Consider the following 24,674-nt stretch of genomic DNA (forward strand, 5'->3'; position numbering starts at 1 on the left):
CGGCCTAAGAACCGCGTGGGCTAACCATCTTCTGTCTTTTCTCCGGTATCCTCTAGGTGAGCGAAAGGCCTTTGAAGTCTACAGTTGCGATGTGTCCCCAGATGGAAGCCGCCTTGTAACGGCAGCGGGAGGTCAGTCTTAATCCCACCGGAACCCTCCTGCGGAGATGAGGATACTCCAACCGGACGGCAATTAACATGTGCATATTCTGCTGGATACAGATGGATACGTTCGGATATGGTCTACAGAAGCGATATGCGGCTCTGAGGACTCCGGCAAGCCGAAGCAGCTGGCCTCGATGAGCAACCACTCCGGCACAATTCACACGGTCCGCTTCTCACCGAACGGGAAATACTTGGCCTCGGGCGCGGATGACAAGATTGTATGCATATATACGTTGGACGCGAATCCGCCGTCCCATGCTGCGAGCTTCGGTAGGTTGGATGCTATGCTTACAGGGCAGATAAGATGACGGATTGGATTGACGGTTTCTTTTCTGCTAGGGTCGAACGAGGCGCCGCCTGTTGAGAACTGGCGCACAATCAGGAGACTGATTGGGCATGACAACGATGTTCAGGATCTGGGCTGGTCGTACGATTCATCGATTCTGGTTTCTGTTGGGCTGGATTCCAAGGTGGTTGTTTGGTCGGGGCATACGTTTGAGAAACTGAAGACGCTCTCGGTGCACCAGAGTCACGTTAAGGGAATTACGTTTGACCCAGCGAACAAGTACTTTGCTACGGCGAGCGATGACCGGACGGTTCGGATTTTCCGCTTCACATCCCCGGCGCCCAATTCTACGTCCCATGACCAAATGAACAACTTCGTGCTTGAACAGACAATTACTGCGCCTTTTCAGAACTCGCCGCTTACAGCTTACTTCCGACGGTGCTCTTGGTCTCCGGATGGAATGCACATTGCTGCCGCGAATGCGGTTAACGGGCCGGTAAGCTCTGTCGCGATCATTAACCGCGGAGGATGGGATGGGGATATCAACCTTATTGGCCACGAAGCACCCGTCGAAGTGTGTGCCTTTTCTCCGCGATTGTACTCCTCGCAACCGGTTAAGAAAAACCAGTCAGACGGTCAGGATCATGGGGTGCAGAACGCTGTCACGGTGATCGCTTGCGCCGGAGGTGATAAATCCCTCAGCGTCTGGATTACTAGCAACCCGCGGCCGATTGTGGTGGCCCAAGAGCTGGCGGCGAAATCTATCTCAGATCTGGCGTGGAGTCCGGACGGTAGCTGTCTGTATGCAACCGCGCTGGATGGAACGATTCTTGCGGTGCGTTTCGAGGATGGAGATCTAGGCTATGCTATGGAGCTGGAGGAGAACGAGAGGTCGCTTACGAAATTCGGTACGAACCGGAAGGGTGCAGGCATCGCCGAGACTACGGATGGATTACTGCTTGAAGAGAAGAGCAAAGCTGGCGAGCTTAAAGGTGTTGAAGGTCGTATGGGTGCATTGATGGGTGATGGCCATGCTGCTGGTGATGCTGTGACCAATGGGAAAACGACATCTTTGCCATCAAATGGTGCAACACCGGCGGCAGCCCCGTCTCCGACGGCCGATGCTCAAAAGTCACAACCGAACGGCACTACAGCGACATCAACGACAGAACCTGAGAAGCCCGACCCTTATCAAGCCAAATTGGAGCGATTAAAGCAGCGGCCTACTTATACCAAAGATGGGAAGAAACGTATCGCTCCTCTTCTGGTGTCTGGCGCTGGAGGTGCCGAGTCGTCATTGCCGCAGGCCCGATTAATGGCGTCGGTTAGTAGCCAGGTCAAGGCCGATACGCCGCAATCCATCGTCGACCTCTCTAAACCATTCGACGGGTTGCCCAAGGGTGGCTTAGCGACAATGCTCTTTGGAAACAAGAGGAAGCTTGCCCAATTAGATGATGACGAAGACGGCCATGTTGAGAAACGCTTGACTTTGGCAAGTCAGAATGGCGCGACCCCTGTACTTACCAGCGCACCTGAAGGTCTTCTCCCGGCGCAACCTCAAAACCCCCCTACAGGGCAGCAGCCGACACCAGAGTTCATTCGACCCGCGGTGGTAAATCCGTGTATGTCTGTAAGCCAACTCCGGCTAGCCGTGCCAAAAGTTCGCACGCACATCTCACGTGCTATCGACTTGGCCGGCAACCCAACAGAACCTCCCAACACGTCGGGAGAATCAAATAAATCCCGAGTTGACGTTACCTTCGATGCTCGAAATCCGTCTGTCGCCAGTTTAACCGGACGACCCGCTGATCGTGAGCCCGTTCGACTTACGCTCACCCGCGGTGAACAACCTTTATGGCAAGACTTCCTACCAAGGACCGTCCTCCTTGTCACCGGGAACCAAAGTATGTGGGCAGCCGCCTGCGAGGACGGATCGGTATACATCTGGACGCCTGCTGGCCGCCGTCTCGTCAGCGCCCTTGTCCTCGAAGCACAACCCGTGATTCTCGAATGCAACGGCCCATGGATATTGACCATCTCCGCTGTTGGCATGTGCTACGTCTGGAACGTCGAGCACCTCTCCTCCCCACACCCCCCGATCTCCCTCCAACCCGTCCTCGACGCCGCCATCCACACCCTAGGTGCCCACCCTAGCGCCGCCCCATCAATCACCAACGCCCGCATCAACTCCGAAGGCCGCGTCATTGTCGCCCTCTCCAATGGCGAAGGGTACGCCTACTCTCCCTCCCTCTACACTTGGCAGCGCCTCTCAGAATCCTGGTGGGCCGTCGGCAGCCAGTACTGGAACACAACCGAAGCCCCCATCGGCAACCTACAGTCTGCATCCAACGCACAGCAGAAAGACAAAGAGGCTCGAGCGGCTGTCTCGGCTGGTATTATTCCTTTCTTGGAACGTAACACCACGAGCGAGATGCTTCTTCGTGGCCGCGCTCACTTCCTGCAACGGCTCATCAAGGCACTCCTCTCAAGAGAGGGTTACGAGAGCTTCGAATCTAGCGTCTCCATCGCGCATCTCGAGAACAGACTCGCCGGTGCTCTATCTCTGGGTGCGAAGGAGGAATTCAGATTATACCTGTCCATGTACGCAAAGCGTATCGGCGCCGAAGGTCTAAAGGGTAAAGTCGAGGAGTTACTCAAGGGCCTCTTAGGCGGATTATTTGAGGAAGAAGATGGCGGTGCAGAGGATGGGAACTCACAAAAGGCCCTCCAGCTCCGCCCCGAACACGCTGATCGTAACTGGAAGGAAAGCTCCGAGACGCTCTGTGACTGGCCACGAGAGGTGTTGCTCAAGGAGGTGATTTTAGCTCTTGGTATGCTATCCTCCGTTTCTCCTGTGAAAACCTGCTAACATACTTTCCTCTTTCTGCAGGTAAACACCGCGACCTCCAACGCGTCACAGTCCCCTACGCAAAGTTACTGGGAGTGGTCGATAACGATTCAAGCGCAGACGATGCGATGGAGACATGATAGTAGACCTCATTCTCTCGATATCGAATCCTCTTTCAGCTTTTTTTTCTCATCTATAAACTAAAGGCGTTTACGGAGCACGGCGGCATGGTGTTGAATATATCTAAGCACCTAGGTTCATGGGTGGTTCAAGCATGGCAGCGGCCTTACATCACTTTTTATCTTCATTGACGCATTTTTTTCCCCTTAGTTTTCCTGAGAGCTGCGTGCCCTAGTCATCTTTAGGGGATGCGGATGTGTACTATTAGTATTTTTTTTTTACCTATCTACCATATCCCGCGAGATGGGATCTTTCTACTGCAACTATTGGTAAGAATAAGAACTCACTTGGTAAAGCCCGAGTCAGCAGGCTGTTAGATTGGTTGAAAGTGCAGGTGTGCAGTACTCTCAACGCGCTCCAGCGAATCTGCCTGGCTGGCTTAGGGTTAGGTAGGCCAGAGGTAACCCTAGGGGATGGCTTAACGCGGTCAAAGGGAATTGGTATTCTCTAGTTATCCTAAGCATATCTAACATTATTGCTGATTGGATGATGTCCGGCTTATTTGGCTGCAATGTAATTCCGTATCAATATCCCTGGCCTTTGCTAATTCGAAAAATATATTTCCCTGACGGAACAACAATGGCCTGACGACCTCCCACGCCTTGTATCAGCTCATCATACGAATTTCGTCGTCCACTAATGACTTGCACCAGTGAGTCTTCAGAATTAATTTATGCCCAACTGGCCAATGCCATAAAGCCGGCAATCTAAAGTGCTGCATGCAATATCCACGAATGACTCTGCAGGACCCCTGCTTCCCCGCATCAGCAGCAACATGCAGGTCCGATTAGTCCCGCATCACCTGAAGACAATTTACTATAAAGCTCGTCATTCCGGACCGTTGCGAAAGAAGACTCCGCATTCCGTCTCCCGTCCGTACCTCTTTGGGATACTGGCACGTCGTTATGGATGTGTAGCCGGGCGACGGACCGCACGACCGTCTTGTCAGTCGAGACATTCGCAGTCTTTCATAGAAGCACAAATACGTATATAAGGACAGATGGCGGCTATGTCTCTTTCTCTGCAGATACAGCAAAAGCAGCAGACACTATGAGGTCCTTCGTCTTTCTATCGTCCGTGCTAGCCCTAGTGGCGCCCTCCAAGGGCTCATTCATATGTAAGCCTCATGCCCTTTCCTTGAGGCTTGAGTTATATCCCTACTAGTGCTGAGTACATGTCTACCAGGGTTCGGCGTCAACGAGGCGGGCGCCGAGTTTGGCCAGGACACGTACCCCGGCGAACTAGGCACCCACTACATCTGGCCTGACTTGGGTACCATCGCAACCCTGAAGAACGAGGGGATGAACATCTTCCGCGTTGCGTTCTCCATGGAGCGCCTGGTGCCTGACTCCTTGACTGGACCGGTTGCAACGGAGTATTTCGATGATCTGGTGGAGGTGTGTCTCCTTCCATCTTCGCATCCGGAAGTCTGGATAAAGAGAGGCAGATAACTAACTGGATAGACTGTCAATGGCATCACGGCCCTGGGTGCTTATGCAGTCATTGACCCGCACAACTTTGGACGGTAGTACGTATTTATGTCCATCAACTCTAGTGCCGCAGATACTAACAAAGTCAGCTATGGAAATGTCATCACCTCTACCGACGACTTCGCAGCCTTTTGGACAATCATCGCCACTGAGTTCGCATCCAATGACCTTGTCATCTTTGATACCAGTACTCTACTTCTGCAGCCCGTCTTTCTATCTCCCTACTGACATCTCTAGACAACGAATACCACACCATGGATCAAACTCTCGTCCTCAACCTCAACCAGGCCGCCATAGACGCCATCCGCGCCTCCGGCGCAACAAGCCAGTACATTTTCGCCGAAGGCAACTCCTGGTCCGGCGCCTGGACCTGGGTAGACGTAAACGACAACATGAAAGCCCTCACCGACCCATCAGACAAGCTCATCTACGAGATGCACCAGTATCTCGACTCCGACGGGTCCGGGACAAACCCCACCTGCGTGAGCAGCACAATCGGCAGCGAGCGCGTAACAGCCGCAACGACCTGGCTTCGGCAGAACGGAAAACTAGGCATTCTCGGCGAGTTCGCAGGCGCCAACAACCAGGTCTGCAAAGAGGCTGTCGCGGGCCTGCTGGAGTACCTGGAGGAAAACAGCGATGTTTGGCTGGGAGCTCTTTGGTGGGCTGCTGGGCCTTGGTGGGGTAATTATATGTTCAACTTGGAGCCCACCCAGGGCATTGCTTACCAGGAATACATGGATATCTTGGAGCCTTACTTCCCTGGAAACGAGGACCCAGGTACGACTGCCACGGCGACGGCCACTAGTACTACACTGACAACCACGACGACGTCAACTAGCGCTACTGCGACGAGTACAGGGACCGTAGGAAGGTGGGGACAGTGTGGAGGGAGTGGGTGGACAGGAGGCACTGTTTGTCAGAGTCCTTGGAGCTGCCAGGTGGTGAATCAGTGGTATTCCCAATGTTTGTGATGTGTCAGGTTTGCTATGTGTACAGGAGAGCAATCTGGTGATTTTCAGGGCAGGACTGACTTCCATAGTAAATGAAGTCCAAAGGTGGTTAGTAGCAGCTAGTGAGGACCCACTGCCCTGTTGCGATAACGGAATTTACTCCTAGGTTTTGTTTTTCTCCGTCATTGCCCAGGTGAACGAAGTTCATTTCTATTCCAACCGCAATTCCTTACCAACCCAGTAATCCTCTTTCTGAATCGCACTTTAAAGATGTCATTCTGGGACCAAGACTGGGACCCAAACCCAGACGCCTCTCCTCCTGAGGAGCCACGCTTCGTGAAATCGGGCAAATTCACCCACGACGGCAAGCAGATCAAATACGACGACACGGCTCGAGCTGACCTGCGCGAGATCAAACGTCCCATTAGCAAGAGTTCAAGCAAGCCATGGCTGATTGCCCAGTTGTCGCTCTACGGTATAGCTCATAAGAAAAGTGACCCTGTTGCGACAATCAGAGATGTTTACAGTCAAGCAATCAAAGCTAAAAAGGTAATTTCTCGGGGAAATGATCAAGCTGTATGTACCATGAATGCAGAATTGATGCCTAGTGCAGTTCGAAACGCCCACCCCGGAAATGCAGGCTTTTGAAGCGTCCCTGGCCGAGAAACGCAAGCAACAGTTGAGAGAACACGAGGAAGCTGTCGAAGCGTGGAGGAGAAATCAATTCTCGGAAATGGCTACACCTGCCGACGAAGCTAGGTTAAATACTAATATGTTTCTCGCCAAGTACTTTTGCACAGATAGGAAGCCAGACAGGACGAAGCAGAAAGATCCTCTTATTCTAGAGGCGCTCCACTGTTCCTATGGCGAGCACCTCGCTGAAACCGCCCAGCGCATTCCAGGTCTCAAGGTACATGTCACAAATTATATCTCTGTTATTGGCTGGGAAGGGACCCTTGATGGAGCTATAGACGCTGCATTCGCACGACTGGTGCCTCTCGGGAAGGAATGTAACTTTGACTCACTCACTGAGGAGGCACGATTCGACGTCAATCGCTTTATGCAGAAGTATTTCATGCGAGAGGGAACGAAAGACGTCCCTGACACGAGCAAAACTGGGAAGCCTCTCAAACTATATTGCTCCGAGAAGGAATCAAACAAGCTCTCAGAAGCCGTGAGGCGAGTCCCAGGTCTCCATACAGGATACATTTTTCCGTACATGTTCATCGGCTGGGATGAAAGAGAAGTGGCGAAACAAGTCCATAACATCAAGAAGGAACGCCTCAGAGAAGAAATGCAAGAGATGGCCGAAGAAGAAGCAAGAGAGGAAGAGGAACGCGCTGCGTTCTGGAAGCCTCACAAGGACTTCATGAGCACCTTCACTACATCCCCAGGGCCTCTAACCCTCAACGACCTCACAGGCTCATTCCTTGCCCACTGCCCGAAAATCGACGAGGATTGGGATCACAAGGACCTAGAGCTTCACATTCAGCCGCCGTCCAGTTCTGACGCCCATGGAGTCGTCGCCGCATTTCATTTTGGGGTGATGCATGGGACAATGCTACTTGCTCTATCAGAAGACGCCCTCCACACCTTCGCCGAAGAGATGGCCCACGACGACCCAGACGACGACACCACTGATTCAGAAAATGAGTGGGCAGGTTGCTACAACGGCAACAAACGCAAAGCAAAGACCATGTCAGCAAGCCAACCACAAGCCATCCGCAGACGCCTGGGCGAGATGCCTAAGCCCAACCGCGTATATTTCCGTTGGGCCGGTATGCAAGAGGACACAGGTGACCCTGAGGGCCACACCGAGAACCTCGAGAACTGCGGCTACCTGGACTTCGAGCCCTCCAAGGCCGTGGGCCGTGGGAAATGGGTGTGGTCCGATATGTTTGGGACAGATAAGAAACTTGACTTGGAGGTTTATAAGGTCTCTAATGAGGTGCAAATGGGTGGGCGCTCCCTGTGCAAACACCTTGTTCCTTGGTCACATTGGGGAGAGGCAAAATTTTACAAGTATAACAAGAAGTGGGGGTGGTAGGCTGGATATCCTGTTGTGGTGAGTTAAGGACATGATAAGAAGTGCATAGAGAACAGATCAGAATGAACCCAATTGCCAGTGTAGGTAGCACAGCTTGATACGAAGCCCGGAGTTTAGAACCGTCACATCCTTGTTGTTTATACGGAGAGTGGTCGTTGTCCGTGTGTCTCATAGCATTGAACGATTTGGTATCATGCGCTAGTCAGAACAATCTATCTAGTCAAAAGACGATGCAGAAGCCAAGATTGATGCGTAGTAGAATGACGTCATGTGACCACTGCCCAGCCGTCATGTGGGCGGTGAAGTACGCGCAATACATGTAAGAAACAACAGAATATTTTCGACGGCTTCGAGAACTCGAAGTTTTCTGGAACAAAACTGGTCAATTGAAGTATCTAGCATTTCTAGAGCCTCTCTTTTGGTGTCTGTATTACTATAATTCATTCTTTCTTTCTTCGCAGCGTTTCAGCCCGCCGTCAGTGGGCCGCCGTCACGACGTCGTTCCCCGTTCTGCTTCTTCGCTCCCGGTCGGCAGCTGGTCCTGCGTCGGTATCGCGTTTCTATTGCTTGAGCTCCTCTTCTTCGTCTGCCTCTGCCCCTCCACTTGTTTCGCTCTCCTCTCCTCTCCTCTCTCTTGACTTCCGCCGCTTCGCCTCCAGCAAGAAGAAAAAATCCAAGATGCCTCCCAAGAAGGCCGCCGTCCAAGAAAAGGTCCTCCTGGGCCGTCCCGGAAACAACCTGAAGAGTGGTATCGTATGTGAGCAAGACCCCACCAGCTATTAATTTTTTCTTCTGCCCCTCCCAGCCTCCTTCTTTTCTCCCTTTATAACCTGCCTCCTCCCCTGAAATCTTCCATCTTTCTTCAACAACTCTCTTGCTTTATCAAGTCAAGATGTCCTAACATCATGACAGGTTGGTCTCGCCAACGTCGGCAAGTCCACTCTCTTCCAGGCTATCACCAAGTCGGGCCTTGGTAACCCCGCCAACTTCCCGTATGCCACCATTGACCCTGAGGAGGCCAAGGTCATCGTTCCCGATGAACGATTCGACTGGCTGTGTGAGCAATACAAGCCCAAGTCCAAGGTTCCCGCCAACTTGACCATCTATGATATTGCCGGTCTAACTCGCGGTGCCTCGACTGGTGCCGGTCTTGGTAACGCTTTCTTGTCTCACATCCGTGCTGTCGACGCCATCTTCCAGGTCGTCCGATGCTTCGACGATGCTGAGATTATCCACGTCGAGGGTGACGTTGACCCTGTTCGTGACTTGATCATCATCAGCGAAGAGCTGCGGATCAAGGATATCGAGTTCGTCGAGAAGGCCCTTGAGAACTTGAAGAAGCAGACGAGACGTGGTGGACAGTCTCTGGAGATGAAGAAGCTGAAGGAAGAGGAGGCTACCACTGCCAAGGTTCTCGAGTTCTTGCAGGAAGGCAAGAACGTGAGACACGGTGACTGGAGCCCTAAGGAGGTACGTTATTTTTATTTTCTTTTTTTCCCCCTTCACTCCCCAGCATTACATGATGAATAAGAGCTTTGCTCGAATATAACCCAGCTCGTCGAATGTCTCAATTTAATTCCAACGAGAGGCAGTATGAGAATAAACCCTATCTGATATCATTGCTTTATTATCACTTGTTTTATCTGCACGTCATGTTTCTTTCAGAAGACTAACAGACAATGCAGGTCGAGGTCATCAACCCTCTATTCCTCCTCACAGCTAAGCCTGTTGTCTACCTTGTCAACCTGAGCGAGAAGGACTACATCCGCCAGAAGAACAAGTACATCCCCAAGCTCATGGAGTGGATCAAGACCAACTCTCCTGGAGACTCTATCCTTCCCATCTCCGCTTGCTTCGAGGAGCGTTTGACCCAGTTCGAAACCGAGGCGGAAGCCGAGGAGGAGTGCAAGAAGCTTGGCACCAAGTCTGGTCTCCCCAAGGCCATTGTTCAGATGCGCCAGGTCCTCAACTTGGCCAGTTTCTTCACCACAGGTGCTGACGAAGTCCGCCAATGGACCATCCGCAAGAACACCAAGGCGCCCGCCGCCGCCGGTGTCATTCACGGTGACTTCGAGAAGACTTTCATCCAAGCCATTGTCTACAACTACAGTGTGCTCAAGGAGCTTGGTGACGAAGGCGCGGTCAAGGCCGCTGGTAAGGTCATGACCAAGGGTAAGGATTATATCGTGGAGGATGGAGACATCCTTCTGATCAAGGCCGGCGCTGCCCGTTCTTAGATATACATAATCAAAAATTTACTACCCCTTTTATCTATGCTTTCATGTCTCACACATCTCGTAATTTTTTCAAACCACAATTACCCGTACAAATTCTAGTAGATGAGCGCAGCGCTGACTGCTGCGGAGCAGAATCTATGTCATAGAGATTTATGCACGTGACCGTATTCCCCGCGATCTCAGCGCATCGACGCAACAGACATAGAACTCAACAAACACACAACCGGCACCATGTTCAAGAAAGAGTGAGTGTACATGAGCCCGCAGCTACATATTCAAATAATTCAACGTCTCTTTACCCACACATCTCCCGACCTTGTGTCGAAAACCAGAATCCGAAGCTAACAAGACCCCTCCAGCATCCCACCAAGCAACCGCTCAAAAGTCAAGTCCTCCGTGCAGCGCGCCCTGCGCCAGAAACTCGTCGAGGCCCACCCACTATGCGAACCATACATTGACGAGATCCTGCCGAAGAAGGCACAGCTCGATGCCGTGAAACTGTACGTTCAACCCTTCAAACAAAACAGCCAGCCAGCTAACATCCACTTCCTGCTCCCCAGCCCCGACAGAGTAACCCTCTACACAATCGACAGCACACCCCTCTTCTACCAACCCCTCGACGGCCCCCCAATCCCGCACCTCAAGGTCCTGCACCAGTTCCCGGGCATGCTGCCGACGATTCAGATCGACCGCGGTGCGATCCGCTTCGTGCTCTCTGGTGCGACGCTCATGGCGCCCGGGCTGACGAGTCCCGGTGGTCGGTTACCGGATGCTGAGAACGCACTGGAGAAGGGGACTGTTGTTGCGGTGAAGGCGGAGGGGAAGGAGGAGATTTGCATGGTTGGGACGCTGAAGGCTGGCACGGAGGAGGTGAAGAGCAAGGGGAAGGGCGTTGTCATTGATGATGGGCATTATCTGGGCGATGGGCTGTGGAAGATGCAGTTGGATTAGGTTTCGGCATCCATTGTATGTCGAGTGTCTTTTCGAGAAGAATCTAGCTTTGTGGAATGAGCTAATCAAAATTATGGGCTATGCCTATGTACATATAGATCGTTTGTGCAGTGTAGTGTAGCTTCTTATGGCCAGTTATTCGTGCTCCCGCCGGCGGATCTGTCGGAGGATATCGAAGGCGCAGCGGACTGTGCAGACCATGATGGCGACCGGCTAGCCAGGCCGAGTCCCATCGGGTGAGTTCCGGTCCCGTTAACTCCTAAAGGGGAACCACCATGTCGCAGGCCTGCACGCGACACAGCACGGCGGAGCATCTCGCCGGAGCCATCAAGAGCAACAAGGAACCGAGCGAGCTGTGCGCAGAGCTCCCAGTCACTTTCACGGGACGCCAATATCATCAATCTGACAACGTAGTCTTCGACCGGGGCGTCGTGGCCCTCGGACTCGTCTTCAAAGGCTTGCAAGACAAGTAGATATCCAACAGCAGTTTTGAGGGAGTTTAGTTTCAAGGCTTGCTCAAAGAGATCTTTCGGGGCGGGGAGGTAGGCGAAGAGGGTACGCCATGACCGGAGCTCGGTCTTACGGGTACATTGGACGACAATGTCCAAGAATTCGCTGGATGGGAGAGAGGCTTGGAGAAAGGAGATGACCGAGGGCAGAAGCGGGTCATGTTTAGGAGTTTGATCATCGAGTTTGCTATCCCGCGCCACATTGTCCACTTCTTCGTCGAGAACATGGTGTAAAAGGATCTCAAGCGCATGCGGGAAGTACGAAAGGTGGGAGAAATGTTGGCACAGCGAATGCGCTGCCGGGATGTCGCCTTGAACAAGACTGTGCTGTAAGAAGTACGGGAGGAAGAGGTGTGTCTGTCGTACATCAGTATGGCCGAGACAGTTGTGAGATGGAAACTTACCCTGATAGCGAATTTAAGCATCACAAAGGTGACATCGCGCCGCTGGATTGTCTCGGGTTCCACCCCTAATACAATCCCTTTCGTCAAGAGGACTGACAATGGGTAGAAATCAAGAGGCACTTCAATCGATTTCGGCACATCCTCCCGCTGCAATACATCTTGGACGTCACCCCAAGCTGTAAGGTCTCTACCGGAGAATGTCCATAACGAGTCCCGCAAGGTGAGATTGCTGTGATAGTGGTTGAGAGCCAGCTCTGCTGCTGGACTAGGCGGCAGTGATTCCTGAACGGGCGGAGCAAAGTTGAAGGAGAGTTGATCACGCATCAAAATATAATATTCAACGTCGTGAGAGATAACACGCATGTCGTATTTCATATCTCCGTTATCCGACATAGATGGCTGGAGGAGCACCAGATTTCCATCAACGAGCAGGAGTACGGACGCCACCTTCACATCTTGCGATGGGTCTCCGTTCCCTAGAAAAGTCAATTACTGCCACTGAGAATGGTGAACAAATACCCACGCAATTGTTCTTCAGGTAAAACCCAGCTGATAGATCGGACTCGGGTAGGTGCTCGCACAATGCCGTTGAACGCAATTTGACCAACAGGAACGAGACGTATTCGTGACTGCGTCGAATTGATTATATAATGGTAAAGAATGTTTTCGTAGGTGTAAACAAGGAGAGAGTCCTCGCCAGAGGGCCCAATAAAGACTACTGGCGACGGCAGGTATTCTATGTGGAGAATAGAATGGTTATTCAGCGGGAGTTCGCGGGAGAACATGCATAACTACACTCAGGTTAGTCTCGACAACTTGACAAATTGACGGGTTTTTTTGTGAAACTGACCTCATAAGAGCCGTCGCGATCGATGGCTGCAATTAGGATATGACCATACCAGCACATCCCGCCTCGTACAGCAAAAGAGTTCTCAATCTTTGAGTCCTCAAACACTTTCCAGCGACCGCTATTTACGCTATAATGCGCAAGGCCCCGTTTTCCCGCTATGGCGACATATCTGCCGTCTTGGGACACCGAGCTGGAGCGGATGGGCCATTGCGAGTGGAGGTAGGCAGGCGGATACTGTGCATGGTGCCATAATGAGTCTTTACCAGAGATAGTTATGAGATCTGGCAAGTCGTGCCCGCGGTATATGATTACCTCCGTCCCCGTTTGCAGTAAGCCTCTAGCGAGATTGGCAGACGAGTAACACCCCGTGAGTGCGCTGCGGGCTGTTTCCAAAATCCATATGCGCCGGTCATCTTGGCCCGTTAAGATAATATCTGAGCCTCCGCCGATCCAACAACCATGAGAAGTGCCAGTCAGCCAATTCTCCCCGTTCGATTCGGCAAGAGACCGATCAATTGAGAAGCTGTTCCCGCCTGGTTTGCCAAATACGCTCCACGTTGTCCAACCATGTTCGTACCCCGCGAAAAGGCAGTACCCGTCAGGAGAGTAGCACATGAACGTTAAGTTGCCAGTTGTGCTGGGTGAGGCAGGGGGATGAAGTTTGTGCGACAAAGGAACATTTCCCAGATAATCTTTGGCCGTGTAGACAAGAACATTGCCGTTGGCGCAGCTGATGGTGAGCAGCGAAAACCGAGCGTTGACTGTAACTTTGACGGCCTTGTCGTTGTCGCTTGTTGGAGTATGGAAGCAATGGCCGTTAAAGAGAGCCTTGCGAGATTCGGGCTGTTGTGATGCCTCAGACACCCGTTGAACGGCGTACGCGTGACCTTCATTGGTCACCCACACCATGAGGTTGATTGCACGGTCATACACCATATCAGTGATGGAGGTCTGCCTTGACACGCCGAGAGCTCGGCTCAGAAGCTCCGACTGCGTTTGTGTACCGTGTTCGTCAGGTGTCCATCTTATGCATTGGATAGCAGCGGGCTTCGCTGTCGCAACCACAAGCTCATTGTCTAAAGCTAGCGCTTTCACAATGCCGGACTCTATCTTAATCGCCATCCGAAATCGAATGCTGACATCACGAATGCTGCTGGCATCTTCGTCTGCAGAGAGACGGGCTAATTGCTGGCGGCGAGAGGTATTGCTCTGATCGTACTGCTGCTGGTAGACACGAGAGTTGGCGTCCGTCGCAATGGTATAGGTGAGCAGATAGCCTTCCTGAGTCTGGACAACAAGGATTGTCGCATCAGGACGCATCATCAAAGCAATGTTGGAGCCGTACGTTTCCAACGATGTTGACGATCGAGAAAAGGCTGCAACGACAGCAGTGGGCTTGATCCAGTCAGTTCTGTACACCATGGAGTAGCCAGCTCAACATACCCTGGTTTGCCAGACTGTAATCGCAGACTCGGTCATCGTCGCAAACACATGGCCATTGCGAGAAACAGAAAGACCCCTTATGATTTCATCCGCCCATTGCATCGACGGCCCTGGGCCAGAATGCGATTCGGAGCCGTTGCTCTGATTCAGCGGCTGAATCTGCGCTTGCTCTGAGGAGCTGTCCTCAAGGACAGCATCGTCTGCGTCGTCCGATAGCGGGGCTGGAATTCCAGGGCCATTGATTGCATAGACCCTCGGAACTCCGTTTGGCCAGTACATGGCTCAAGAGAAGGGGGACAGTTATGGTGGAGCGCGGAGTCAGGTTTGGTCATCTTTGACAGATCCAGGCCCGTTATGCTGCCGGAAAGAGGGCGTTCTCAATCCCAGAGCTTCCGACCATAATCACCACGAGCTCTTCCGATGATGTAGATAGCTGAGCTCAAGCTCCCTACTCCGCGCTTACCGCCCGCTTGGAATCCGGAGCAGCCCGGTCACGTGAAAAGCGGGCAGAACAAACAGTGCAAAACAGAAGAAGCCTCGAGATTCCCGCGCCAAAAATATCCCCGCATCGAGGTCCGCCCCCCGCTACTTCTCGCCAGATATACAAACATTCTTGAGCTTTGACAGACTCATCCCCAACCTCTGCCATGGTATATACCCTGCAGTCTTTGACGTACTCTTCTTTGCTTTTCAAGCTAACGATCTATCTTTCAAATATTAGGCCCCCACAGAGTCAAAGAAGCGCCTCGCGCTTGCTATCATCGACTTTCTCAACACCAGCGTCAAGGACGGCACCCTCACGGCAGATGACGCCGAGTCCATCGAGATCGCCCAGTCATGCATTGCGGATACATTCAAGGTTGACCCCTCCAACGGGGCCGCTATGAAAGAAGCTCTTGGCGGACAGTCCCTTGCCAGCATCTACAGCGTCTACGAGAAGTTGCGCAACAAGTCCCCCGCTGCCGGTTCCTCTAGCACCGAGTCTCAGGCTGAGAAGAAGCCTCAGGCCGGTACTCCCACGCCTGAATCCGACAAGCTGAAGTCCGAGGGTAACGCCGCCATGGCCCGCAAAGAGTACAGCATTGCCATCGACCTTTACACGAAAGCCCTCGCCATCGCCCCCGCCAATCCCATCTACCTCTCCAACCGTGCTGCTGCCTATTCCGCTTCTGGACAACCCCAGAAGGCCGCGGAGGACGCGGAGCTTGCCACAACCGTTGACCCCAAGTATTCCAAGGCCTGGAGCCGACTGGGTCTTGCTCGGTTCGACCTGGCTGACTACCACGGAGCGAAGGAGGCTTACGAGAATGGTATCGAGGCGGAGGGTAACGGTGGAAGTGAGGCTATGAAGAGGGGCTTGGAGACCTCCAATAAGAAGATCCAGGAGGCTAGCCGTGGCCCTGAACCCCCGGCAGACTCCGTTGACGATGCTCCCGGTGCTTCGCGTGGCAGCGGCGGTATGCCCGACCTTTCTTCCCTCGCTAGCATGCTTGGCGGCGGTGGTGGTGGCGGCGGCATGCCCGACCTTGGATCCCTGATGAACAACCCTATGTTCTCTAGCATGGCTCAGAACATCATGAGCAACCCGGATATGCTCGGCAACCTGATGAACAACCCTCAACTGCGACAGATGGCTGAGAATTTCGGTCAGGGTGGTGGCATGCCCGACATGTCGAGCTTGATGAGCGACCCTAACATCGCCGAGATGTAAGTCTTAGCCTCTCATCTCTACATTCGACTAAACCGCTAATGCACATCCTAGGGCCCGGAATTTCATGGGCGGTGGTGCTGGCCGTGGTGGACCTCAATAGTCTGTATACTCTGTACATTCGTCACATTGTTTAACACCTGCGTTGATGCCCGACTTGCCTTTTTACGTTCCGAAAGTGTCTCGTTAAAACATCATTAAGTTGACTATGGTGCTGAGAAGCATATATATAGATAGCCATTGGCTCATTTTGACAGACTGATACTTTCAAAATTTTTCATCATTGATATTTTCAAGAGTATGCTTAATCATATAGGACTTGCGCAGAGAAACAACCAGACGCTGGGACCAACGGTCCTAATGCAATAATAATGCTCAGAGGAGTGGAGGATGGTGATAAGAAAGTCAGCCAAAAACCACCATGCGCCGCCAGAAGCCAAAACAAATATATGACCCTGGGCACATCAAGTGTACGAGTATGTCGTTTGAACTCCGACACATTGAAACAATCAGATACAAATACATGGTCGTCAAACGACTAGCAAAGAATCGAGAATCCTGGAAAGATCTCCCTGGCCAATGGTTACTAAAAAGATAGGGTGAAGCGCCAGCCCAACTGGCCTCTATTCGGAATAGTTAATATAGTACAGTCGGATATATCAGACAGTCGAGAAGAGGAGAAATGGTCCGGAAATAAAAGGTAGTAGTATGTCATCATGGGTCGAGCGAAATGATGTGCCGATCAAAGGAGGAGTGAGTGGTGTTTGTTTAGATGTAATCCCGAGCAGCCTTCTGCAGTTCGATCAACCTCCAGCCCTTGGTCTCAGGGTTGTTCACATCCTCGGGGATTCGAGTAAGACCCATGACATAGTTGACGAGTTGAACCTTGTCCTCCATTCCAGCGGCGAGCTCACCCGTTTTCACGTTACGGTAGACGTGAACTTCTTGCGTGCGACACATGACCACGAAGACTGGGATATCGCCGGGGTCGAGCATACGGGCGCTCATGACATCAACGCCACGAATATCGAGAATACGACCGTCCGACTTCAGACCGGCTGTGGTGATCTGTTTTGTGAGCGCCTCATAGACGTGGAACTGGGCGTCTGAAAGCCAAAGCTTGAGCGTTTCGACATCTCCCTTGACGTAGGCATCGAGGACCTCGGGGAGAATGTATTCACGCATATCCCGCAGGAATGATTCCATCTGGAAGCTAGGGTCCATTTCCCGGAACTTCTTGACCACCTGTGCAGTCTCATTCTCGGCAAAGAAACCCGTAATCCGGTCCGTGATACTTCGTGCCGTGCTGATCAGAGGGTTTTCTGACTCGTTGTATACTTCCTTTACTGAGAACAACTTCTGCATCATAGGGTTTGAATCTTTGAATTCACGCCATGACTCTTTCCAAGCCGAGTCCTTGTGAAGGGTGACGTTTGTTCCGGCACTGACGAAAAATATATTGGTTAGGGGACAGATAAAATTATTTTGAGAGGGGAAAACATACTTGGGATCTTCAACCATAGGTTCGGCCCTCCTGCGACCGGATTTGAGCTCCTCCGCCTCTCGCAGCTGTCTCTGCCGTCGACGTTCTTCCTTCTCGGTCCAGCCACCATAGCGGGAGCTGCTGCCGTCATCAATTGCCTGCTTCACGCCTCCAACGGCTGTCTTATAAGCCTCAGTCTCCCGCACGGGGCGTGTTGCCTTCTCGATCCCAGATGTGGTCGCATTGACACCCTTTCGGAGTCCCTTAACAACAGAGGTGTTCCATGTCCATGACGCGCTCTTTCCAATGACGCGACCTGTTCCCTTGAGAGCGCTCGATGTTCGTGAAGAAGCCGCACCCTGGGCAGCCTCGTAAGCCGCACGGGCACGCTTGACGTTCTCGTTCTCAGTAAACTGGTGCGCTGAGGATGCAAGTGCCTTTGTTGACTCGTTCCATTCCTTGGAAGCCCTAAACTCCGTTTGCAAAGTATCCCGGAAAACTTGCCACGGGGACTTGTCTCCATGGGGAGGAGGGGGAGGCGCATCCTCCTTATCCTCCTCCTTCTGTTCTGATTTATCACTATTCTTGGATCCATCACTCTTCTCCTGCTTTGACTCCTCGGATTTCTTTTCACCCTGCTGTTCTTGCTTTTGCTGCAGCCGAGATGTGCTGACATGGAAAGATCTGGTCAAGTGAAGGGAGGCGTAGGGCGAAAGAAGGCGGGAAACAGGGGAGTTGGTGTTTTCTATTGAGTGTAACGTCGCATACGAGGGAGACTGGCTCAAGGACCATTGTAAAGCGGAACCTGTCGTCCTCAGAGTCGACGTCTGCGGTCGCAGAGCGGCCACCCGAGCGGTGGCCGAAATCCTGGTAGCCGCGATCATGCTATGCCGATAAAACAAAGCCAATGTGCGAGGAGAATATCAGATTAGAGAGTCGTAGAACGTGCCCGGCCGCAGTTGAAGCGCGGAGGTTGGGGTTTGGAAGATGAGGCAAGAGAAGGCGATGTCGGCAACCGGCTGCTTGAAGGGAAAAAAGTCAAGCTACCAATGCCAAGCATCGAAAATTCGGCCCTTGTCCGCCGCCCTCACCTTTCCCGAACCATTGCCGCTGCGTTCAATTCATTTCAACAAGGTGTTGTCTAGGTTGAGATTCTTGCTTGTTTGGCTTCAGCTACAGCGTTCATCTATTATCGTTCCACCCGCAGCCATAATTCAAAGTGTCGCCATCAGGCCTTGTCGGGAAACTTCTCAATATCACTCGCCCTCGCGAACGGCCACTTGAAGATGAACACCTTCACTCAAAACTTGCGGCGAGCTCTTCCGTTGGTTGGTCGTCAGTGCCAGCCTAGAGCGTCCATACTCAATCCGACAAGAACTTTCTCTTCGACGCCCCTGGCCTTCGAATCCCCGTCGCAACAGATTTTGGATGAGCAACAAGGAGCAAGTACAGGCGCGCAATACAATGTGTCTGAACGGTTGAACAACTCTCCAATGGCGGCAATCACAAATATGATCCCGCGAACCACCAACGACTACAATAAAGTGGCGAAGAACATAGAATTTGATGTGATAAATCGTCCTCTCCTAAGCCAACTTCCTGCACACCACATCCACGTCCTGTCGCATCGACACAACACGATACTTACGTTCACACGACCAAATGGTAGCCCTCTGATGTCGTTTGGTACTGGGGTTCTGGGCTTCACCAAGTCTCGCCGAGGAGGCTATGACCCGGGTTTTCAATTGGCTACGCATCTCTTCGCCCAGATTCAGGAACGCGGTCTGCTGATGGATGTCCAAGCGATCGAGATCATTTACCGCGGCTTTCACCAAGGTCGAACGGCCTTCACTAAAGCACTGCTCGGCAACGAGGGGAGGAATATTCGGCCCCTGGTGGCTCGAGTGGCAGACTCGACCAGGATCAAGTTCGGTGGAACAAGAAGTCCCAGAGTGCGCAGACTCTAAGGTCTTCTCTTTATTATATCACCGTCATTGTACAAATTCTAATGTCCGGCGCGTCTCGCTATCTGGACGCCGCCGCGCTCGAAGACGCCAGCGATCCTCGCACCTCCCAGATCCGATTGTGCGCATGTTTATTTGAAACACCAGGGAGGGATTTACCTTTGTAGCTTAGTTTTGCCCATGTATATTATCCTGATTATCTCGATAGCTTAAATGAAACACCAGGCAAAAGCATCCCGCCCAGACTCTTATTTTCCGTATACGGTATAGCGCGAATAGCTTCCCCCAGCTGCACGAAAGCTGTTGACTGAACGGCTGCTCCTGGCCTCCGACCATATATGAGCTTAGCTCATCATACCAGTTACACTTCAAATTGTTGTCACTTGAACAAGAAGCTCGAATCTCCGATTCCCTGACGTTCGCTAGCTATTGGACTGTTTGCGGGCGGATGCGCCTGAGGACCCCTACGTCGACCCTCCGGCAAACGTTCCTTTTTGCGACCTCGACAGCGGCGGCTTGATGAGCGCTAGATCTTCTCCAACGGGCCGTCGTCCAGGACCGCTTGGATGCACCCTCTAAATCCCTTTCTCCGGGCCTTCTTTCGGAGCACTGTGCCAGGGCAGTGTGTGCCAGTCGAGAACCATGTACGGCTTCCGCTCTCGCGCCGCGTCGAGGAACGTCGGAGATTTGATTTACTGATATGCATGCCAGGTTCTGCTCGTCCCCGTCAGCGAATCATTGATTGGATCGCGCGATCGCGAGTCGTCCTTATTCTACTCCGACCTTGTCGTTTCAGAAGAGTTCCTAGGCAGCCATACCTTGCGAATACCGGCCTCCGGTGGAGTAGGAGGGAAGGACGATCCAAACGTACGTGATGGTAGAGGCAAAGCGAAGCAAGTCACCACTGCCAATGGGAGGACTGTGATCATCAGGGACAATTCGGTATACAGTAACAAGGGTGAGGGCGCCGTGATGGTCATCTGTGTGTCAATATGCTCATCGAACCTAGGTTTCAAGTCGCTGAGCCAGGCACAGCTAATCTCCGACGCTCTATATTATGCTCCGACCAGCGAGTCACAGCCATGGCTTATCTACTTCATCTCGAGACCTCTGGTCGGTTCTTTCGAGCCCGCGAAAATCATCCCCGCGGTAGTTCCTGGAACAGCCTTCAGAAATGACCCTTCACAAGCCAACGCTAAATCTAGCGAAACAGCCGGTTCTGTCTCGACGCCTCCGAAGAAAGAGATCAAGACCTTCGGGGAACTGCTTGCCAACTTTCCCATGATTGCGCGGCAAATGCAGCCAGGGCTGGAAAGGTTGTTCAAGGAATTTGGAAAGGAACTCGGGAAACCGTTACCTCCGCCGCCGTCGCGGTCGCCAATGCTAGATGATGGCGAATCTAATCGTTTACGCGAGGATTCGATTGCCGATGAGAACGGGTCCGTCAAAAGCTCGTCATCCCGCCGCAGCAGAGGCCTCCCTTTCAATTCCGAAGAGTACTTTGAAGACGACGAAGACTTGATGCGGCGTAGTCTGGAGACAGCTGTCACCGCTGCAATTGATCTCTTCCGACTAGTTGACCAGCAACAGCTGTCTCTCCTTGGAGCGACAACTGACCTAACGGGACCAGTTGTCGAGCGTTACATTGAGCGCTATGTCGCGGAGCAGGTCCACGAGTCACTTCTATTCCCTCGATTATGCAGTTTCCGCCAGCCTGAAGACGTCGAGCTAGATTCCAGAATTCGTCAAATGGAGTATGTTGACGTGTCTCAGGTTGGCCTCACAGTGGAAGGCGGGCGAGACGGTAAACGCGAGCTCTTACTGCGGCTTGGCAGGGCAGTGGAGGAATTTCGCAAGATGCTCGATGCGAAATGCCCCCATGATATGCTCAACACGCTCCTAGGGACAGTCAAGGTTCTCTCATACCCAGGTGAATACAGCAAGAGTGACGAAAAGCAGTCAGCTCCTGTAACGATCAACGCCGATATCTTGGTTTCCTTGTTGCTGATTGTTGTGATACGATCCCAAGTGAAGAACTTACAAGCTCGATTGCTGTATATGCAACACTTTATCTACGTCGACGACGTAGACAGCGGCGAGATGGGATACGCTTTGAGCACATTTGAAGCCGTCCTCACATATTTGATGGCTGACCCTGCGGGTCTTCGAAGAGCCAGTATCCGGAATAAACGCTTGTGGAATGCTACCAAATCCGGGCGGGTGGCTGATATGAAGGCTATTCTGGAGCCAGATGGTGACCATGAATCACTGTACGAGGCTACTGATACTCCTGATTCTTTCGGCCAATCACTAGACAAGGCGCAACATCGAACCCATTTATTGTTCGAGGACCAAATACAAACTAGCGAGGAGCAAGATTTGGGAATCCTATCGGAGGCGCCTCCTCTCTCTCACGTATTTCCATTTCAGAACTGGGAGAGGTCTCCACCTCGCGACACGAAGACCGTCGTTAAGCGAGTGTCGATGGATGTCCGGAGCCTCTCGGAGTCATCAGGCATTTCATTCCTGTCACGGACCACCACTTTGAACTCCATCAGCAGCGCTATCGAAGGAGACAGCTCGATCGAGACATTGGTCAAGACGCAAGATCCCCGTGGTGATTCCATATTGATGATGGCGGTCGAAAGTCGCCGTGCTGAAGCTCTCAAGTACCTTCTTAGCCTGGACGAGTATTATTCGATTACTGATGTACTCGAGGATACCAACACTGACGGGACTACCCTACTCAGCGCTGCCGTTCAGCTTGCTCAGACTGAGGTTGTCAACTTCATACTCAACTACTTGACAGTCGCAGCTGACGAGCATGCCATTGCGTCTTACTTGCGTAAGTCTGATGGGCGAGGGCGCACTGTTGCGCACTACCTTTTCAGCACACCGCCGGTAATGCAAAGGCTTAAAGGGCTTCTTCCATGGCGCCAGCGTGATAAACTTGGACAGACGCCACTCTTTGCTCTATGCAGGTCGTACGACCACCCTGACTACAAGGCAATGGTGAACGAGGCCCTCACAGCAGCTCAGGAGTCTCAAGGAGATGGCAAGCCTTTGCATCTTGATGATCATGTTGACTTGAAAGGCAATACCTTGTTGCATATTGTCAGCGATCCCGAGATCACCATCCGCATCCTCAGAGAAAGTGACTGTGACCCAAATGCCACAAATGACAAGAAATTCACGCCCTTGATGATGGCCAGTAAATACGGCCGCGTTGATCAAGTGCGAATCCTCTTTTCAGACTCCAGGGTAGATCTCCACGTCAAAGAGACCCGAGGCTTAACTGCTATAGAGCTCGCCAAAGACGACGAAGTCCGCAACCGCATTGACGATCTGATTCTCCTCTCCAACCCACCCTCATCTCACGACGAGCCATCCGGTCGCGTCACAACAGTGGTCCGCTCCTTCTTCGTTGAAGACGCAACAGTCCGCTTCGTCCTCAAGTCCGGCGCACCAACCCCAACAATCGACGGCCAGGACGTACCAGCCAATACAACAATGTACACCGTGACGACCTGCCGTCGCACATTTGCCGACTTCGAGACATTGGCCGAATGCCTCTCCCTCGAACACCCAGCTTCCTACATGCCCTCGCTCACAGACTTCCGAAACCCCTTCCAAATCCACTCCAAACCCTCCCGCGCTGTCCTTCACAACATGCAAGAACGCCTCGACCGCTTCCTGAAGATCCTCCTCTCCCACCCAACCTTCTCTACCCACGAGCTCCTCTGGGAATTCATTCTCGTCCCCGAACTTCAGCCGCAGATGATGGCCGACCGCTCGCACCGCAAAGCGCAGGCTCTCTCCGAATCCATCCTCGAGGACCACGACCCCATAACACCAGAGGGGATCCGCGAGGCGGAGAAGTTCATCTCCCACGCGCAGGATATGGTCCGCGCCACACACACGCACACCCTATCACTCCTACGCCGCGGACACGTCCTGCAAAACGCAACATCCGACATCGCCGATGCCATGGCCCTAGCCGCAGCCGCCCTCGCAACACTCAAATTCCCCACCAACGCCCTCCCACCATCCCACATCGACGCCTTCACCCGCTACGCAAGCTACCTTTCAACCTCGACCTCTGACTCCTCCCCGCTCCTGCAATTCCTGTCCACCCTCTCCTCAATCGACACAACCACCACCGCAATCACATCTTCCCTCTCACGGCCCCTCTCTTTAATATCCTCCCTGAACTCCTCAACGCGCAACCTAATCCGCTCCCGCAACGCCCTGGCCTCATCATCGCTACCTCGCAAATTCAACCTGAATTTCCCCGGTCTCGAGGAATCGCGTATGCGCTCGCTCCGCGATCTGCAGGAGAAGATCTCGAATAGCGAGGACCAGATCGCGAGACTCTCGCGCGAGATCAGCTGGAATAAGGACGTTGTTGTCGGCGAACTTGCTGGCTGGACGACTTGGCGGGAACAGATAGGCCGTGAGGCGATTCGGGCATTTGTCAAGAGTACGCTTGTTAGGGAGAAGGAGCGGCGGAGAAGGCTCGAAAGGTGTCTGAGGAGTGTAAGGGAGGTTGAGTGATGACGGCCGGCCTGATTATGAAGTTGAATGATGAGCTCGCAGCTGACTCTGGGAATGTAATAGATAGATATTAGCCTGTAGACATACTTACTTATCTTGCTTTCTTCGTGTGCTTATACTTCATGATGCGTGTATAGCTAGTTAGGTTCGATGGCTACTCTCATGGTGATGATAATGGGATGTTGAGACTATGCGTTCACTTGTAGACAATTCTCCCTTCGAAGATATATTCGGGAACAACTACGGCCTTATACACTGTATCCACCATGTATCATGCTCAACATTGCCATGTGATTACCGGAGTGCCTGCTCCTGCCAAAGGCAGTCTAATGCCAGAGACTGTCTAATAAGTATACATTGCCACGGTTGGCTGATAGCTATCTAAAGATAACGAACGACTCGCGAGAAAAGAAGAAATGTCGTGAGTTCAATAGCCATTGTAACGACGAAAAGCAGAAGACCGAGAAAATGACAAGCTCAAGGCGAGCGACAAAGGCAGATTCGAGAACGTCAAGTATCATCGGCAGTATAAACTGCGTCATACTTGGTATGGTAGAAAGTCATCTATCCGACTATGACCGGTTTTGGGACACAGAAGAAATA

At 52.4% G+C, this 24,674-nt stretch overlaps 8 protein-coding genes across 8 annotated transcripts; 6 read left to right on the top strand and 2 right to left on the bottom strand.

The window, feature by feature from the left end:
• Window positions 1-298: 298 nt before the first annotated feature.
• On the top strand, window positions 299-3,438 carry hir1 (putative histone transcription regulator Hir1; the record flags this gene model as incomplete). Its single annotated transcript, XM_026748358.1, has 3 exons — window positions 299-434; window positions 504-3,281; window positions 3,341-3,438. The coding sequence occupies 3 exons, from the start codon at window positions 299-301 to the stop codon at window positions 3,436-3,438; spliced, it is 3,012 nt and encodes a 1,003-aa protein (XP_026602662.1).
• Window positions 3,439-4,528: 1,090 nt separating this feature from the next.
• DSM5745_06343 (glycoside hydrolase family 5 protein) lies at window positions 4,529-5,838 on the top strand (the record flags this gene model as incomplete). Its single annotated transcript, XM_026748359.1, has 6 exons — window positions 4,529-4,595; window positions 4,664-4,875; window positions 4,942-5,006; window positions 5,058-5,155; window positions 5,206-5,748; window positions 5,810-5,838. The coding sequence occupies 6 exons, from the start codon at window positions 4,529-4,531 to the stop codon at window positions 5,836-5,838; spliced, it is 1,014 nt and encodes a 337-aa protein (XP_026602663.1).
• A 353-nt stretch (window positions 5,839-6,191) lies between these two features.
• On the top strand, window positions 6,192-10,205 carry DSM5745_06344 (YchF/Obg family ATPase; the record flags this gene model as incomplete). Its single annotated transcript, XM_026748360.1, has 5 exons — window positions 6,192-6,470; window positions 6,535-7,964; window positions 8,430-8,721; window positions 8,881-9,438; window positions 9,654-10,205. 5 exons carry the CDS (start codon window positions 6,192-6,194, stop codon window positions 10,203-10,205), a joined length of 3,111 nt encoding a protein of 1,036 aa, XP_026602664.1.
• Window positions 10,206-10,436: 231 nt separating this feature from the next.
• Window positions 10,437-11,156, top strand: DSM5745_06345 (translation machinery-associated protein 20; the record flags this gene model as incomplete). Its single annotated transcript, XM_026748361.1, has 3 exons — window positions 10,437-10,450; window positions 10,565-10,705; window positions 10,766-11,156. 3 exons carry the CDS (start codon window positions 10,437-10,439, stop codon window positions 11,154-11,156), a joined length of 546 nt encoding a protein of 181 aa, XP_026602665.1.
• A 125-nt stretch (window positions 11,157-11,281) lies between these two features.
• DSM5745_06346 (RIC1 family protein) lies at window positions 11,282-14,641 on the bottom strand (the record flags this gene model as incomplete). Its single annotated transcript, XM_026748362.1, has 5 exons — window positions 11,282-12,022; window positions 12,070-12,545; window positions 12,593-12,860; window positions 12,920-14,314; window positions 14,363-14,641. 5 exons carry the CDS (start codon window positions 14,639-14,641, stop codon window positions 11,282-11,284), a joined length of 3,159 nt encoding a protein of 1,052 aa, XP_026602666.1.
• A 368-nt stretch (window positions 14,642-15,009) lies between these two features.
• Window positions 15,010-16,173, top strand: DSM5745_06347 (putative Hsc70 cochaperone (SGT); the record flags this gene model as incomplete). The annotated part of the gene is made up of 3 exons (XM_026748363.1): window positions 15,010-15,012; window positions 15,084-16,069; window positions 16,125-16,173. 3 exons carry the CDS (start codon window positions 15,010-15,012, stop codon window positions 16,171-16,173), a joined length of 1,038 nt encoding a protein of 345 aa, XP_026602667.1.
• Window positions 16,174-16,838: 665 nt separating this feature from the next.
• tim44 (protein translocase subunit TIM44) lies at window positions 16,839-18,437 on the bottom strand (the record flags this gene model as incomplete). The annotated part of the gene is made up of 1 exon (XM_026748364.1): window positions 16,839-18,437. One exon carries the CDS (start codon window positions 18,435-18,437, stop codon window positions 16,839-16,841), a length of 1,599 nt encoding a protein of 532 aa, XP_026602668.1.
• Window positions 18,438-20,159: 1,722 nt separating this feature from the next.
• Window positions 20,160-24,071, top strand: DSM5745_06349 (putative VPS9 domain protein; the record flags this gene model as incomplete). The annotated part of the gene is made up of 2 exons (XM_026748365.1): window positions 20,160-20,195; window positions 20,229-24,071. The coding sequence occupies 2 exons, from the start codon at window positions 20,160-20,162 to the stop codon at window positions 24,069-24,071; spliced, it is 3,879 nt and encodes a 1,292-aa protein (XP_026602669.1).
• Between the last annotated feature and the right edge of the window lie 603 nt (window positions 24,072-24,674).

The sequence above is a fragment of the Aspergillus mulundensis genome, assembly GCF_003369625.1.
Source record: "Aspergillus mulundensis strain DSM 5745 chromosome Unknown scaffold_6, whole genome shotgun sequence".
Taxonomy (NCBI): domain Eukaryota; kingdom Fungi; phylum Ascomycota; class Eurotiomycetes; order Eurotiales; family Aspergillaceae; genus Aspergillus; species Aspergillus mulundensis.